At 38.7% G+C, this 17,396-nt stretch overlaps 1 protein-coding gene across 1 annotated transcript in view; it reads right to left on the bottom strand.

The window, feature by feature from the left end:
- The window catches only part of PRKG2 (protein kinase cGMP-dependent 2), a 113,399-nt gene that overhangs the window by 46,369 nt on the left and 49,634 nt on the right, over positions 1 to 17,396 (bottom strand). Inside the window, exons 7-10 of the mRNA XM_029925771.1 lie at positions 11,072 to 11,149; positions 9,502 to 9,596; positions 6,096 to 6,164; positions 915 to 1,013 (exon numbers count right to left, since the gene is read on the bottom strand). Of these exons, the coding sequence (XP_029781631.1) occupies positions 915 to 1,013; positions 6,096 to 6,164; positions 9,502 to 9,596; positions 11,072 to 11,149 (341 nt within the window). The remainder of the gene's footprint in view (positions 1 to 914; positions 1,014 to 6,095; positions 6,165 to 9,501; positions 9,597 to 11,071; positions 11,150 to 17,396) is intronic.

The following is a 17,396-nucleotide window of genomic DNA, read 5'->3' as shown; positions in this document are numbered from 1 at the left end:
CTTACTTCACTCAGCATGACACCCTCAAGGTCCATCCACTTTCCTACAAAGGGCCATATGTCATTCCCTCTCATTGCCATGTAGTACTCCATCGTGAATATATACCACATCTTCTTGATCCATTCGTCAGGTGATGGACATTTAGGCTCCTTCCATGTTTTGGCTATTGTTGACATTGCTGATATGAACATTGGGGTACATGTGCTCCTATGCATCAGCATTTCTGTCTCTCTTGGGTAAATCCCCAGCAATGCTATTGCTGGGTCATAAGGGAGTTCTATGGATAGTTTTTTGAGGAACCTCCACACTATTTTCCAGAGCGGCTGCACCAGTTTACATTGCCACCAACAGTGTAAGAGGGCGCCCATCTCAAATAATTTTAATTTTACAAAGTAGTTTTTCTATGAAGCACAAAATTCTTCATCAATATTACTATAATTTTATTGTTATTATTACCCCTCCTTCCTACAAATACACACACACCTCTGGGCAATAACTCCCTTATACTCTGAAATAATTCTGACCCTACCCCAGTTGTCTACCTGGAGTCAGAATGAAAGGCTTACTCTAGTCTGCTGGCATTCTTGTTTGACTTCCGTTCCCATTTCTGAATTAATCTCCTTTTGAGTTAAGTCATCAGACATAGAATCCCTTTCCCAAGGCCCCCTATCAGGAAATGTCTCCCTGACATTATTACTCATCACCCAAAAAAAGAAGCTGACTACTTACAGGCTAAAATAATATCCATACTAGTGGTAAGTGACATCATCTTTGTAGAAGATCAATTTAAAAGACCTCCTCCAAATTTTCTAGTGAGGCACACAGAAAGATAGTACATGGCGAATCACACTCCTATGCTCTTCCATCTACTACTGCAAGTCCCATGCAGCTTAGGGAAACCCTCGTCCACTTACTTTGCATGTCTTTTCTCATCATCTCGGTTTAGGTTTGCCACATACCCTTCGAGGTATTTTTGGAGTTCTTCAAAAGTCCCGACTGTTTGGTTGAATGTCCTAAGTGAATAAAATAAACAGTTACCAGTGTAACTTGGCATTTTCTCAGGCTCATAAAAGACCATTTATGTGGCTATTCATGGCTTTGTAAATGGTTTTTCAATAATTTATGTTACATTAAAGTTGCCATAAATATGTAGAATAGCCATTAGAAGCTAAATAATTAATTCTGAGTTTATGAAAACAAAGCAAAGAGAAAACACTTCTGTAGTTTTCTGTCTTGTGGTTGAGGTTTACCAGCAATTTTTTTCAGAAGACAGGGGACAGGAAATAGTCTACATAATCTGTTTACTGATTCAACAGATTACACGGACTGCAGATCTTCCTAACTTTGCTTCATCAAATTAGGCTATTTATTTTAAAAATCAAGGTTAAAATTTATCTTTTCTTCTCCCTCCGTATGCTCATTTCATATTCCTTCATAATTAAATCTAAATGTTTTACACTATCTTAGTAGTTTCCTGAGACTCAGCCAATATCTTCCCTCGCCCTCTCTTGCCCCAGATCAGACTTGTCCTGTGCCCCGTCTATTTTCCCATCCCCGCTACCGTGTCTGCAGAAACCCAGACCACGCACTGGCCAGGAGAAATAAAGAATCCCCTTCCTCACCAGTGAATATATTTTCTCGATTATCTTTTCAATGCTTCCCCACCCTTACACTCAACAATCTACCTTGATTTGTGATTTTTTTAGGGTAGTTCTCCTCCCTACTGCAAAATACTATCCTAGAAACTACACTTTAATCTTCTTGGTAAATCTTAAGCACTTGGGCATAGAAAAATGAAAGGAATGAAAATTTACCCCAAAACATATAAAACTAATAAACTAGAGCCGTCTCATTACTGTACTATTGTTATTTACTGCCTTCCTAGCCCTGATGACCTCTCCCACATTGAACTGACCCTAATCTACATTCACATTATTAAGCATATCTTATATACTGTGCTTTTCCATTTTTCTTCAGATCTACTCTCCACTCTTTTCTATCCTGTTCTATGGACTGGTAGAATAGTGAGAAATGAAAAGCGTTGCCATGAAATTTCAAATATCCAGTGGTTGAAATTTGTAAGTAAAGGGGAGCTTGGGTGGTTCAATTGGTTAAGCGTCTGGCTTCGGCTCAGGTCATGATCTCACGGTTAGATTCCTGGGTTCAAGCCCCGCATTGGGCTCTGTGCTGACAGCTAGCTCAGGGCCTGGAACCTGCTTCAGATTCTGTATCTCCTTCTATATCTGACCTTCCCCTGCTTGCACTGTCTCTCTCTGTCTCTCAAAAATGAAAAAATATATATGTTAAAAAGGAAATACTTCTTGTAGTTTGTTTTGCTGTTTTTTTTTAAAAAAATTAATGTTTATTTATTCTTGAGAGAGAGAGCAATAGACCGCATGGTGGGGGAGGGGCAGAGAAAGGGAGACAGAGAATCTGAAGCAGGCTCCAAGCTCTGAGCCTGATGTGGGGCTGAAATTCATGAACCACGAGATCATGACCTGAGCTGAAATCAGACACTTAACTGACAGAGCCACCCAGGCACACCACTTTGTTTTGCTTTTATTTATTCTATATATTACCCTTATTTTGCTTGCTGTTAAACTAATTAAAGTATTGTAAACAAATTTCATTTTTTAAATGTAGGTGATACTGATGTCATAGGCTCCTAGAGATTCTCCACAACCTACAGTTAAAGTAAATGTAAACAGCTACAACATTCTAGCTGTGACAAAGAGCTTATAATCATTCTGATAGTGCAGATGGCACATTTTGATGTAATCAGCTCCTTTGAAATCTGTCTCAACCACCAAACAATGATGGAGATGTCATAAATCACACTTCCCACGTATTTAGAGACACTGCCATTTCACACACTTCATTATACCTAAAAATAGGAAAACTTGAACTCTCCTTGCAATGTGTTCATTCTAAGCATTTTTTTTTTTGAAAGAATGCATTAGGAAAGAAGAAGTAAAGAGCCAAAGGCTTTCAGTCATTATATTTCATCGCAAGGATGGTGCCCTTTATTCAGCCAACATGTGGAGCACTTCCTGTCTGCCAAGGAAGATGTCATTTGCTGGCACTGCAACAGCAGTGAACAAGTCAATGTTTCTGGACTCATGAAGCTTACAGAATAGGGGGAAGACAGATGTTAAATAAAGCAATTAAATAAAATGTGAATAATGATATAAGCCTAGCTAAGGTACTGTGGGAGAATTATCATGGGGTCTTAACCCAGCCCATTAGTCATAGCTTCCAGGGTCCTATCATTTTCCATTCAAACTGAGTACGTTTCAGAGTGAAAGCTGGTGCCAATAACAAATACACCAGGCCAACCAGAACTGTCCAGGCAATCTAGGATCTAGGTCAACCTAGTTATATCTGATAGTTAGCTTTTCTCAGCCATAGAAGAAATTCATGTAACTGTGTTTTAATTTTTCTAATGTTTATTTTTGAGAGGGAGAGAGACAGAGTGAGCAGAGGAGGGGCAGAGAGAGAGGGAGACACAGAATCCAAAGCAGGCTCCAGGCTCTGTCAGCACAGAGCCCGATGCGAGGCTAGAACTCATGAACTGTGAGATCATGTCCTGAGCTAATCCGGCTGGGCCACCCAGGCGCCCCAATTCATGTAACTTTTTAAGTATTATCAAGCCTAACACAATACTTTGTATATTAGAGAATCTTACACAAGTAATCTGAACATTTTAAAATTATAAACTTCCAAATAATGTATTAACTCTATGAGTGCGTCCTTTTCAGGGATTATGAATATATGAGACATTGTATAAATATTCGCTTGTGTGACTACAATGCAGAAAAAGGAAAGGAATTCTTCCTTCCTCTCATATTTTTAGTCCTAGCACTTCAGAGCAATTTATAGGATTCTATCACACAGCTAATGCTATTCAGCTAATGCATATATTTTTAATGAACTCATATATGAAACAATGCATTATCAGGACAATACCGTACCAATGTATTTTCCATTTGTGAGCTGGCATCCAAAGATTACCTTTATCTGAACCTATTTTGCACTTCCTAGCCTTATGCCTTTGTTTTCAAGCTGCACTTCACCTGGAATGACTTCTACATTTCCTATTTGCCTGAAGAATTCCTATTAATTTTTAAGCCCCCTGTCCACACTTTACAAAATAAAGCTTTGCCCACTTTACTACATTGGGATTACTCCTCTTTCTGAAGACAAGCCATGGGAGCCAAAGGGCACAGTGGGAAGAACTCTGCCAGGAAGCCAAGACAGCCGGGCAGGAGCTCCTGCTCTATTACAGGATGGCATCGCTGCGGCAACCCTTTACCGATCCGGGACTTCCCTCCTTATCCATAAGACAGAGATTAAAGTAATTCAAAGTGATATTAAGGAGTATTGTTCTATGTGTGGTGATGCATGTTAACTAGATTTACTGTGGTCGTCATTTTGCAATATATATATATCGAATCACTATGTTATACACCCGAAAATAATTTAATGTTATGTGTTAATTATGTCTCGGATAAAAATAATAATAAAAAGGGTAACTGCTAGCATTTTAGGTATTTTAATGTTATTGTGGTCATGCCTTATAAGTAACATGTACCTTTCAGAAACGTTACTAAAATTTATAGAGGAAATCATTTTATGTTTGCAATTTGTTTGAAAACAGCACAGAGGGTTGCCTGGGTGGCTCAGTCGGTTAAATGTCTGACTTCGGCTCAGGTCATGATCTCACGTTCGTGGGTTTGAGCCCCGCGTCAGGCTCTGTGCTGACAGCTCAGAGACTGGAGTCTACTTCCAATTCTGTGTCTGCCTCTCTCTCTGCCCCTCCCCGCTCATGCTCTGTCTCTCTCTGTCTCAAAAATAATAAAAAATACATTTAAAAAATATTTGAAAACAGCATAGAGAAGGCAGAGAGGAGGTGGCAAAGGGATCTGGATAAGGCATTAATTGATAATTATGGACTTGCACTATGGGGTTCATAATACCACTCTGTCTGCTTTTAAATGTGTGAAATTCTCCACAATAAAAAGATTTTTTTAATGTTCTAAAGTTCTGGGGCACATGGGTGGCTCAGTCAGTTAAGCATTCATTTCAGCTCAGGTCATTATTTCATGCTTCATGAGTTCGAGCCCTGCACCAGGCTCTCAGCTGTCAGTGCAGAGGCTGCTTGGGATCCTCCAAGTCCCTCTCTCTCTGCCCCTCCCCTGCTCATGCTCTCTCTCTCTCTCTCTTTCTCTCTCTCTCAAAAATAATGTTCTAAAGTTCATTCCAGCTCTAAATCTCTGATTCTATGTTCAACAAATGTTAATCTCAATTAGCAATCAACTACATACTCCCTTGTGATACTTCTTCATTTTACTATTTTTTGCTAATATTTCATATGAATATACCCTATTTCTTTGATTTTACTGTGAGTTTTCTTAGACAATGATCTAGCGTTAGTATATTTGAATTTCGTTTTCTGATGTCTAGCTAATGAATCAATATTCAACTGATTAGTGAGAGATCCAAGGGGCCAGATTCAAATATGATCTGGAGTGAAAGACACAAAGTAAGACTTTTTCCTGAAAAATAACCTGAGACATTTAGAGATTAATATTAACACACATCACTTGCAAGTTACTACAAATGTTAAATTAAACCTTCTCTGGAAACATATATATATATATACATCTACCAACGAGTATTTTACATCATGTCCAAGACAAAGGTTTTGTTCAAAAAAATTTTTGACTGCTTACAGCATTTTAGAAATAAACTATGGAATGGTTCACTATATTGTATGGGGGGAAATCCATAAGAGTACTAATAAGCTTATTTCTCCGGAAATGCAGAATTTACATCAGTCTATTGCTGATATTTATGTACAAACTTTGCACACAAAATATTTAGCTTGCCAGCATCTGCCACTGCCACAGACACATTCAGATCAGAAGGCCCAGTTCCTCCCCATGAATTTTAATAGAATGTGCTCGCAGCTGACGACTGGCCAGCATTTCTCAGTGGTGATGAATGAGAAGACAGATGGGCCCTCGGAGTAACAGAAGGCCAAGTCTTCAAAGGGGGCAACAGCCTGCCTTCTCCGACAGGACCCGCATACTCACTCTCGATCTATAACTAGGCACGCAACATCGTTTTCCTCAGCAATGATGTTAGCTGATCTGACATCCTCACTGCAGACAAAAACGGAAAGTCAATTTTCTACAGTTAGAAATTACACATCCATTTTTATTAGCAGACCTGCTACTTTTTTTATGAAATGCCATCACTTAAACCTTCCAAAGACTTCTTTTTTTTTATATCATAACATACTCCACCCCTTTCTAAAAACGGATTTGAAATGTGTCCAAATAAAGGTTATCTCTATAAGGAATTCAGAGAAGAAGGTAAATTGCACCGGGAACAGAGAGGAATTGGTGACTCTAACTGCGTATGGAATCTTATTCTGTGCTTTGTGTCAGCAAAATAAAAGAACTCTCCTCTGATCAAACGGGAATTCTAATTAATAAGGAGCCAAAAACTGAAATTAACTAAACAAACAAATTTATTGAAAAAACATTCAAGTAATTAACATATGATAAAAAGCCAATCAAAAATAAAACCCAGGGACAACTGGAGGCTCAGTCAGTTGAGTGTCTAATTCGTGACTGTGGCTCAGGTCATGATCTCAGGGTTCATGATTTCCAGCCCTGTGTCCAGCCCTGCATCAGGATCCATGCCGACAGCAGGAAGCCTGCTTGAGTCTCTCTCTGCCCCGCCCCTAGCTCGCTTGCTCTCTATCACGCCTTCTCAAAATAAATAAACTTAAAAAAAAAAAAGAATAAAACCCAAAGAAAGTGGTTTTAGTGCTGTATCACCCAGTGATTAAACATTGAAATACTTTAGTTACATAAAACCTAAGATGTATATTTTCCCCCAGAATCTCTGAAATCAGAGCACGTCCTACAATTGATGATGAATCATAATGTAAACAATAGCATTGTCATTCTTTCTGAGAGGTACATTATATAATGGTGCCTTTCAAAACTGATATCCTAGATTCAATTAATTATGGCATATGATCTAATGATGGCAAATTTAATTACCTAGTGAATACCAGCAGGCCAAGCATTAGGTAAAGTATTTCTTTAGAGACCTTTACTTATATGTTTCCTCCCTCTATTAGTTACAAACTAAAGACACTGAAAAATGGTACACCCATATGGTATCCAGTGAGATTCATTTAAGGTAACCGAGAGGAAAAAGCATATTGAGCCTGATCTAAGTGACTTCATCAAAAATGGCAAACACAAAGTATATATAGTTCCTTCATCTTCCTTTGGTGATGGGACAGGAAAACTTTGGTGGGCCATCTCTCATTCCAAAGAAGTCCCCTATTCACACAGTTGACATCGAGAATCCTTCGGACATAAAACACAGCTCCTCCCAAACCTACAGGGTCCTTGTCAGAAGACATCAGCAAAAACATTCCAGGTTGATAAGCTTTTGAGTTGGGAGCCTAGGCAGTCTCTATTCAACTTGTATGTGTGTAGATATCAATATCTATATGTAGTATAGATATACATATACCTACACATATGATCTTGGATATGAGTCAATTAGATTTGTTCAAAAAAAGGATGGTGTGGCCTCCTTTTCACTTGTCAGTGTCAAGACTGACTAGGAATATTCTCTGCAAACACTTTATAAATATTAGGTGTTTATAAATACACGTTTCTTTCATAATAACTGTGTAAGTGCCATGGATTTATTTTTGCACATAAAATGCTGAAAGAACTCCTGGGACTATTTAATGTCAAGTCACGGAAATATACAGAATATAAGGAATATTGAGTCACAGTCAGTGGCCCTAAAAAGTGATAGCATAAAAATGCACAGAAATGTAGAACTCTTTGTATACAATGCTCCTTTTCATCGATTTTAGCTTTATGCTTTCAAATGCCTGGGGAGTTGGGTATCTACAGTAAATATAAATTCCTATGTTTCTCAATGGAAAACACTGTAATTGGCTAGCCAAGACATACAGAGTAAATTATTTCAGATCCAGCAAAATCAGACAGTATATTTCCTTTCAAGAGCTATTTTGACTCTGTAGTATATTTATAAAGTTCTCTGCACTTTCAAACTTTAGTTGTTTTGCTTGGAGGTATGAAAAAAGAAATCTAGTAATGTTAAAAACGAATACACTGAAGTTTCGAATAACAAAATTACATAATTATATTACATGAATGTATTCATATTCAGTCACAAATGAAAAAATAAAAAAGGACAATTTCCCTGTTATTGAAACAAGTTAATTACTAGCTAAACAATGAGAAAGAAAAATTAAGCTTGCCTTTAAATTCCATTTTAAAATTGTTTATAAAATAGCCATAATTTAACTAAGTTTAAGTAGTTTTCTTTTTAAAAAAAAGCTTTATAATTTTTAAATAATTAAATTTATAAACACATTTTCTTTGCTCTGTACTTAATGTTATCATGACATACAAATCAGCAGAAGGAAGGCTTCATCACAAAAACTAAAATGGAAAAAAATGAATAATATAAAGTTTAAGTGATGTCTTAACTAATTTCAAGTATTCATTTAAAAACATATATAGCTCCAAAAAAAGTACTGCTCAAAACTCTAATTTGCTCTTTCATAAAGTTATTAATATTTCTAAAAACATCTTTTTCTTTTTAGGCTTGAAGTTGTTTTCTGAGTTCCAGGAAGTCCATAGTGTCTCCTGAGACACTTGACTGATCTTTATAAATATTTCTTCCATAAGTTAGATTAACAGTAGATAAACTCATACTTCAAAAGACCCAAAGGGCTGGTAGAAGTTTCCTACACACTATTTTGAGTTGTTTTTAAACCTTGCAAAATGAGTTGATAAGAATCCTTAAGAAAATATTGCTTTTAGCATAATGATTTAAAAGTACACAAAATATGGAAAGTTATTATTGGGTAATTTTTGAAGAAGGAGAAATGGCAATATTTCAAGCCTTGGAAATATAAAAACTCATTCTTAAAGAAAAATTATAATTCTCATATCTTCAATCTCTTTCTCTGACTATACATTTTTTTAATGTTTATTTTTGAGAGACAGAGAGAGACAAAGTGTGAGCAGGGGAAGGGCACAGAGAGACAGAGACAGAATCTGAAGCAGGCTGTCAGCACAGACCCCAACACAGGACTCAAACTCATGACCTAAGCCTAAGTCAGACATTAACCAACTGAGCCACACAGGCACCCCTCTCTGACTCTCTTTTAAACGTAAGATTCTTATAGGACAACAATTTTGTTTTGACGAGCAAATGTAAGCCTTTCCCATTTCTTTTCTGTGCAATTAGTGCACTTCCTGCACGACAATGAATTTTTTTAGAATTCAGTTTAAAATTTTTTCTTAATTCCTGGACATTTGCTGACATTAATTTGGTAGCTCAATTTGACAACTCTAAATGAGTAGTTGCACATGCACAACAAACACGAAGAATTACTTAAGTGTGGTAGAGACTTCATGGATTCACCTGATAAGAGCTTTTTCTCCAAAGTATTCTCCTTTCTGCAGGGTTTTTATCAGTTGTGGGTGATCATGGCCCTCTGTGCTCTGGGTGACTTTTACCTAAATGATGTTAAACAATTAAAAAGAGAGAAAGAGCAGGGGAAAAAATGAGAGTCTGAACACATATTCACTCAACAAGACCCTCCAGGTCTATACAAACTTGACTAAAAGGAGGAAATAGAAGAGCCTTTGCTTTAGCTCTGTGGTACTTGGGACCATCTTACTACAGTCAGTTCATTCGGAGGGACTGAGAAATCTGTGATTTAACAAGAACTAAATGACTCCCAATCTGCAAGAGGAAGGTTCTCCATTCAGTCCCACCTCCCAAAGTTAAAATATTTTCTGTGAATCCAGCAATTCCTTCCTAGGGATATTCAAAGCAAATACTAATGTTCCCGTGGGAAATTCTATTATTGCAAAAAGCCAAAAAGAGCTGACCAATTAATCAAGAATAAGGGTGTCAGGAGTCTTGAATCTGGTGTCCATGACTGATTTGTGGAATCCTCTGTTTTACCCTCTAAACCTGGATGGAAAATGTGGACATGGAGAAGGATCATAACTTTTCACGGGTGTCTCAGTGAGACCCACAGGCCGGGAAGCTTTAAGAAGGCCCACAGCAGAACCAAACAAAAACCTCAATATTCCTTGTTTGTGGCTAGACTTACACCAATTCAACATGATAACAAGGATTGCTTCATGTTGATTAGAAATTCTGAAAGCATGGGTTCCAGCTGGGAGAGCAATGATAAAAAGTGTTTATGAATGTTAAAGAGTTTCCGAGGTTTGAAACTATTTTGTTTGTTTTTTCTTTTCCTTCAGTGAGGGCCCATTTCAAGGTCTGACAACAAATCAGCTTACAACAGGGAGTGCCTGACTCTCTGATGATAAATCCTTCCATGGAAGAAACAATATTTGTAAAAAGTGAACAGGTTATGGATGTAGGTGCTCAAGATTTCACTCTTTCTTTCAATAGTTCACAAATGCCTTTTATTTCTGAGCACCATTGTAAAGAATCAAAATAGGAACAACTGGCAACATGTTATCCACTCACAATTTAAGTAAAGAAAAAGAGCTACTGCATATATTAGCATAAAATTTTCATCAGCTTCCAAACCAGCTTGAGCTATGGTATATGAATTGTAGTTCTGAGTCCTTTCTACAGCTTTATGCCCACCCATTGCTGTCACACCTGCTGGATGGAAAAAATTTCCAGCCCTGATCCTGGACCATTGGTGTGACTGAGAATCACAGATAAAAGGGATCTTACAAAAAAATCTAGTCATTTTATACACAATGAAAAGAGGTTCAAAGAAAGTCAAGCGACCTGCCTAAGGCCACTAAGAAGTTACTGCCAGAACCCATTAGAGCTCTCCTGTGCCCCCAAACCCAATGCTAAGACCAAACCCCAAGGAACTCTTCTGAACAGAGGCTCCTTTACATGTTCAATGCAGCGAATTTCCAGTGCTGCGGTGCAGAGCAAACTAATGTGAAAAGACATCATGTTTTACTTTAAGTAAACTTTAATTCATATTTACCTTTCCTTTTGCTAAAATGAAGAAGGTACTTCCTTCCTCGCCCTCTCTAATAATGTAATCTCCTTTGTCATAGTATTCCTATTGGGATGAGAAAAAAAGAAAAGGTTAACCAGTGGAGACATCCTGATGAAGGCATTCGTGCATAAGTGTAACACAACTCCTTGTGTCTTTGAAATGAGCATCCCACGCCTGTTGCTTACGGTCACTGTAATCTTAAACATCGCAGTGGTAAACAGTAGAAAAGTAAAGAGGCTTTTGCCTTATTGCCTGCATTTCTGCTCATCTTTCACAGAAAAAAAAATCATCTGGAAGACTAATATTCAGGCTTGGAGACTAAAGAACACACAGAGAAAGGAGAACAAAGTAATAATCACTGACACACCAGTGGGCTGTCACGGAAACAATCTAAATACAAACTGTTCAGTGATCTGTGACAGCCTGACACCAGGCCTAGAGTTTAGAAAAAGAATATCTAAGACATTGAAAAGATTATCCCCAGCAGACATTAGGACTATCAGCCTCAACTTCTAATTCCTTGAAGGGCAAAGGCTAGGAAAATTTTCAGACACAGGAAGTAGCTCTTTCATATGGAATCTTTTCAAAGATGTACTGTCATAAAAGATCAATCTTAGAATTTTTCACATGTAAATTCTCTTCTTCAAGGTAGGTTTGTCCTCATGAACTCTCAAATTGTCACATATTTCTTTGTTTCCCTTACATATGTGTATGTGGGTAATCAGAGAATTCCTAGGTAAGGAAAATCAATTCATCCATATGTCAGATTGAGAAAGCAATTTAGTCTCTCAGAAGAAAAAGATTGATTAAACTTCTACCCCACTTTAACATCATCTCAAAGTCATAGAACCAAAATGGAGCTCTTAATTATTTCTACAAACAAAAATGGGCCTGTTTCATTTATTTAAAAAGGCATAATTAACAATGACATAGCTCTCTCTTACTTTTCTTTTAGATTTGAAAACAAAATCCAGACAAAGCCACTTTTATGTCTGCTGTATTTCAGTATCTATTTGGTCATTGATTTGTAAAACCTACTTACATTTTTGAAATAAACGTTACTCTTAATATGACTAAACCTACCTTTCATTTACATGGCACTACATACATTTTACAAGGTACTTCAACATATGGAATGAAGCATAATATCTTAGGGGAAAAAGTACTTTGAAGCCAAACAGGTCTAGATTCAAATCCCAGTTCTGTTTTGAATTTCACATCCATCAATGCATAAAGTTCCAGTAAGAACATTTACCTTCAAAGATTTAAAGAAGCATATTAGTTTTCTATTGCTGCTGTTACAAATAACCACACATTTCTTAGTGGCTTAATAAAACCACTCATTATTATCACATGGTTTCTGTGGGTCAAGGAGCCCAGGCAAAGCAATGTTCACCTGGATTTTTCTGTCAAGAGTCTCTCAAGACTAAACTCAAAGTGTCAGGCTGTATTCCTTTCTGGAGGCTCTGGGGGGAAATCCACTTTCAAGCTTAATCAGGTTGTTGGCAGAATTCAGTTTCTTAATGTTGTAAGATAAGGTCTCACTCACATGCTGGCTCTTAGCCTCTTAGCTCCTAGGGATCTCTGTTAGGTCCATGCACAGAGCCCCGCTGTATTTCATAACCAGCAATGGCTCGTCAAGTTCTTCTTAGACTTAAAATCTCTCTTCCACTTATGCTGCCTCTCTCTCACTCTAGCCAGAGAAAATTCTCTGCTTTTAAGGGCTCCAGTAATTATATTCATCCCATCTAGATAATTCAGAATAATCTCTTTATTTGAAGGTCCTGAACCTTAATTGCATCTGCCCAGTCACTTTTGCCAGGTAACGTAACATATTCAGGCATTCCAGGGATTGAGGTCTGGGCCATTGTGTGTGTGGGGGTGGGGGTGGGGGGTGGGGGGGGGGTAGTTGTTGCCCTCAACAATAAGCCAATTAAAGACAATGTTTTGATGCAATAAAAGCACCTGAAACCGTAAAAATAACTGCCATGTTGAGGAGGAAGATGATAATGGTTTGCTTAGCTGTAACTTAAATTTTCTGAACCTCAGTTTACTTTGCTATAAATTTAAAACCATATGACCCACCACACCTAACTCTTGAGATAGTGTACCGAAGCACCTTATAGCATATTTGGTACATTCTAGGCACCTGGTGCCTGTGAATCCCTGTGAAAGAGGCTGTGAGCCAGTCAGCAAAGCCTTATGCAGTATACACGGCTGTCCAGGTAAAATGCCTCCCTGTGAGCTGTGGCCGTGAGATTAACTTCAAGCTAAAAGAACCTGAACGGTGATGTGTGCCACCTCTGTGCCAGGTCCAGGAAACAGGCATGTGTCTCCACAGAGAGATCTTGGGGGAGGACCAGAGAACCCTTAGCTTGAGCTCCTGAGTGACTCTGTGCAGCCACCTGGGACTATCCTCCCTGGACTGTTACGGGAGCAAGAGACAAATCTCTACTTTATTTGGAAAATGATATTTTGAGTTTTTTGCATCACAGTTTGCTTACTCCGACTCTTTCTTCTTTCTCATTTTGGTTTAATCACGCACCTTCAGCACCTACAAGCTCAATTTTGCAGTTGAAAAGCCCATGAGCCTTGGTGTCTGAGTGAGTGACCACGCCACTGCAGTTCAGCGTCTTCGTTATACATCTAATGTTCAGTCTTCGTTCCTAGGAATGCTGCTGTCCTGTCAGATTCTCTGTTTCAGAAAGTCTACTCTAGAGTGTCTCCTAGTCCCATCCAAAGTTCAGTCCCTACTACCCACATGGAACAGAGGGAACATGGAGAATTTCTTTTTTTTTTTTAATTTTTTAATGTTTACTTATTTTTGAGAAAGAGAGAGTGCAAGCGGGGTTTGTGGGGGGATTGAAGGTAGAGACAGGGGGAGACAGAGAACCAGAAGCAGGCTCCGGCTCTGAGCTGTCAGCACAGAGCCCTACATGGGGCTCGAACTCAGAAGCCGTGTGATCATGACCTGAGCCAAAGTCAGAAGCTTAACGGACTGAGCCACCCAGGAGGCCCAAGAACATGGAGAATTTCTGAAGTGCTGGTAGGCTGTTCTTCAGTTATTGTAAAGCGTTCGGCATGTGCAGATGTGTGGCTTTAATTCCTGTCAGTCAGAGAAGCTAAGGGGAAGCTTAAAAGGGAACACTGAGAAAGAGCTTTATTGTTTCTTAAGGGGCAACCTTCCTAGTGGTATTTTTCCTAGGGATGATTCTTTATCACCCAAAACCATGGGAGGAAGATAAATAATACCTCCCAGTGTGTTGACAGTAACTTCATAGATCAGAAAAGGCTGTGGATGTAGGTCAGACCAAAAATATATAGTGGTAAGCACTGGCTCTGATGCTGGACTGGCCAGTGTTTGTCAACTGGGGAGTGCAGTCAGTCTAGCCAGGGTGGTCACTAAGACCAAAAAGAGAAATGCAAACAGTGTGGTTATTGCCCTGTGGTTACACTGCAAAGGAGTCCCTTATAGGACCAAAAAGCCATAGATCCTATCTGGTGGAGCAATGATTTTCAAGTATCTTTTACTGTGACCTACAGTAAGAAATACATTTAACCTGTACACCCAAATACACATACTGGAGTAGACACACATATAGACATTTATATAAACTTAAAACATATTCAAATACTACTTATACATACTACTCAGATATTTTTTTAAATGTTCCCACAAATTAATTTCATGATCTACTAATGAGTTGTGACCCAGAGTCTTAAAAAAATGTTTTATTTTTTTTAATGTTTATTTATTTATTTTTGAGAGAGAGAAAGCATAAGTGGGAAAGGGCCAGAGGGAGAGAAAGTGAGAGAGAGAGAGAGAGAGAGAGAGAGAGAGAGAGAGAGAGAGAATATCCCAGGCAAGCTGCTTTCTATCAGCCCAGAGCCAGACTCGGGGCCCAATCCTACAAATCGTGAGATCAAGCATGACATGAGCTGAAATCAAGAGTTGAAGCCTTAACCAACTGAGCCATCCAGGAACCCCTTAAAAAGATGTGTTTAAAAAAGATGTATAGGAAACCCTAAGAGTAGTTACTGAGTGCATAGCAAGAGGGAAGACTAAGGAAATCAATACCAGGGCAGACAAAGAGGTAAAGATCAGAAGAAAACTAAAGAAAAAGCAATAGCTAACAATGCGAAGAGGTTTTTCACTGTAAAGAAAATTCTCATTCTGTGATACCTAGCAAATGCTAGAACCTGAATGCCTATAAATAGTGCATAGAAAATCAGAAGAAAAATCAAAGGAAATGGAGAAAGAACAAAGACCAAAAAGCAAGCCTAAGACTTCTCTTAAAGTCTTTAGTGTGTGACTAGAAATCTTCATTACAAAGAGGCATTGATGATACACAATCAGATGTCTCTCTCTCTCTTTCTCTCTCTCTCTCTCTCTCTCTCTCTCTCTCTCTCTCACACACACACACACACACACACACACACACACACTACCTTCATCATATGACCATGAACACATGCTAGTTGTTTAAAAAACTGTATACAGTTATTTGAGTTGTTACCGACACTTTTTGTTTACCCAAGTATGACAGTTAAAACACCTTAGAAATTTTAAAGCAAATACACTTGGACCAGGTGGACCCTCATCCACCACTCAGGCAAAATTTAGTAGCTGATTGCTTATTTCCAAGGAAATAGAGCCTACAAAATGAAAACCAACAGACCTTCCTCCTACGTGGGTGAGCCAACTGTTTAGAAATCTGTAATTAAAACATTGAAAAAGCCCATAGAGAAATGGCCTACTCTCCCTTATTTTGTAGATGAGAAAACCCTAATACTTACCATAATTAATTGATAGCTATTAGTGAAAGAAGCTTGACCATGAACGCTAATCTCCAGACTTTGGACTACCGAACTTTCTATTGCACCTAGCTGCCCCACCTCTAGCCAGCTGGTCCATAAACAGGCAAAATCCACAATTATGTCAAGTTTCTTTATGACTCCAGATGTAATCATTAAAATGTGAAAACCCTCTGGTTTTGTAGGTATTAGCAGAAACTATAAGAAAGAAAAGATTTTTTGTAATTATGAAAACGGAAAATTCCTAAATGAAGAAGATAGACTATGGGCAATGGTCTAAATATACATATTCTAGTCATAACTTTAAACTAGTGGTTCTCAAACTTTAAGAAGCATAAGAATCATATAACATATTAAGTCGCATTTCTGGGCCAATATCCCAGAGTTTCTGTTTCAGTAAGTGTAGGGTGGTACCTAGAAATCTGCCTTTTAAACAGCACCACAGGTGATGTAAGGAAGGGCAACAACATCCCACACAGCCCAGCCCTACCCGACTCCTGCGACACCCACCCCCAGTTCCAGGAAAGATGGCATGTCAGAGGCACAGTACAGAGGGTCCCTGGATCACATTCCAAAGCTCTGCAACAGAGAGTGAGGTGACATTTCAATCAACCACAGTCAAATCCCATTCTTCCTGTGTGTGTGAGCAGAGGCTCCTTCCACTTTTGCACTCCATATTGCACAACTGGCGGGTGCAGAATTCACATTATCATTCTCATTACCATTAACACTTGCACTGCATTCAGAAAGTGTATCACGCTTTGTGATGTTCATTATGATTTTTTTAAATGTTTTTTATCTATTTTTGAGAGACAGAGAGAGACAGCGTGAGCAGGGGAGGGTCAGAGAGAGAGGGAGACAGAATCTGAAGCAGGCTCCAGGCTCTGAGCTGTCAGCACAGAGCCCGATGCGGGGCTCAAACCCACAAACCGTGAGATCATGACCCGAGCCGAAGCCGGACGCTTAACCAACTGAGCCACCCAGCCGCCCCCTATGATTCTTTAACTCTCAAATATGTTGGTACTATTTTCCCATCAGAACACAAAAGGAGGCTTCAAGGGGATGTCTGCCTTGAGAATTGAAAGGACTGGGTGATTTAAGCTAAAGCAAGAAATGCAATGGGAACACTGAACAACTGGAGCCATTGGTCTAGATGTTCAATAGTCAAAGTCTTAACAAACTTTCAGATCAACTACTTGGTGGTGGGAAATTCCAATACCCCTTTCCTGCCCCCACATAAAAATTAAAAACCTCTCGAATCAATCCCTAAACAGCAGGCCAGATTCAGCCTGTTTTTCTCAAAGATCACGGAGCCAGTTTGTGGGACACCTGGTCCTGGAACTCAGCAGGCGCTCTGCTATAACTCCAATGCATTAGTGATTGGCTGTTGTCAGGACCCCGTTGATGGGTCATTAGTCCAAGCTATGCTGGTAAATTATGTGCTTTTCTTAGTGCTAAATAGATCCCATTACTCCCTTGCTAATCACTTCTGCAT

Source organism: Suricata suricatta, chromosome 1, assembly GCF_006229205.1.
Source record: "Suricata suricatta isolate VVHF042 chromosome 1, meerkat_22Aug2017_6uvM2_HiC, whole genome shotgun sequence".
In the NCBI taxonomy this organism is placed as follows: Eukaryota; Metazoa; Chordata; class Mammalia; order Carnivora; family Herpestidae; genus Suricata; species Suricata suricatta.
Note: the sequence above shows the minus strand (reverse complement) of the source record. Positions and strands in the feature narration are given on the sequence as shown.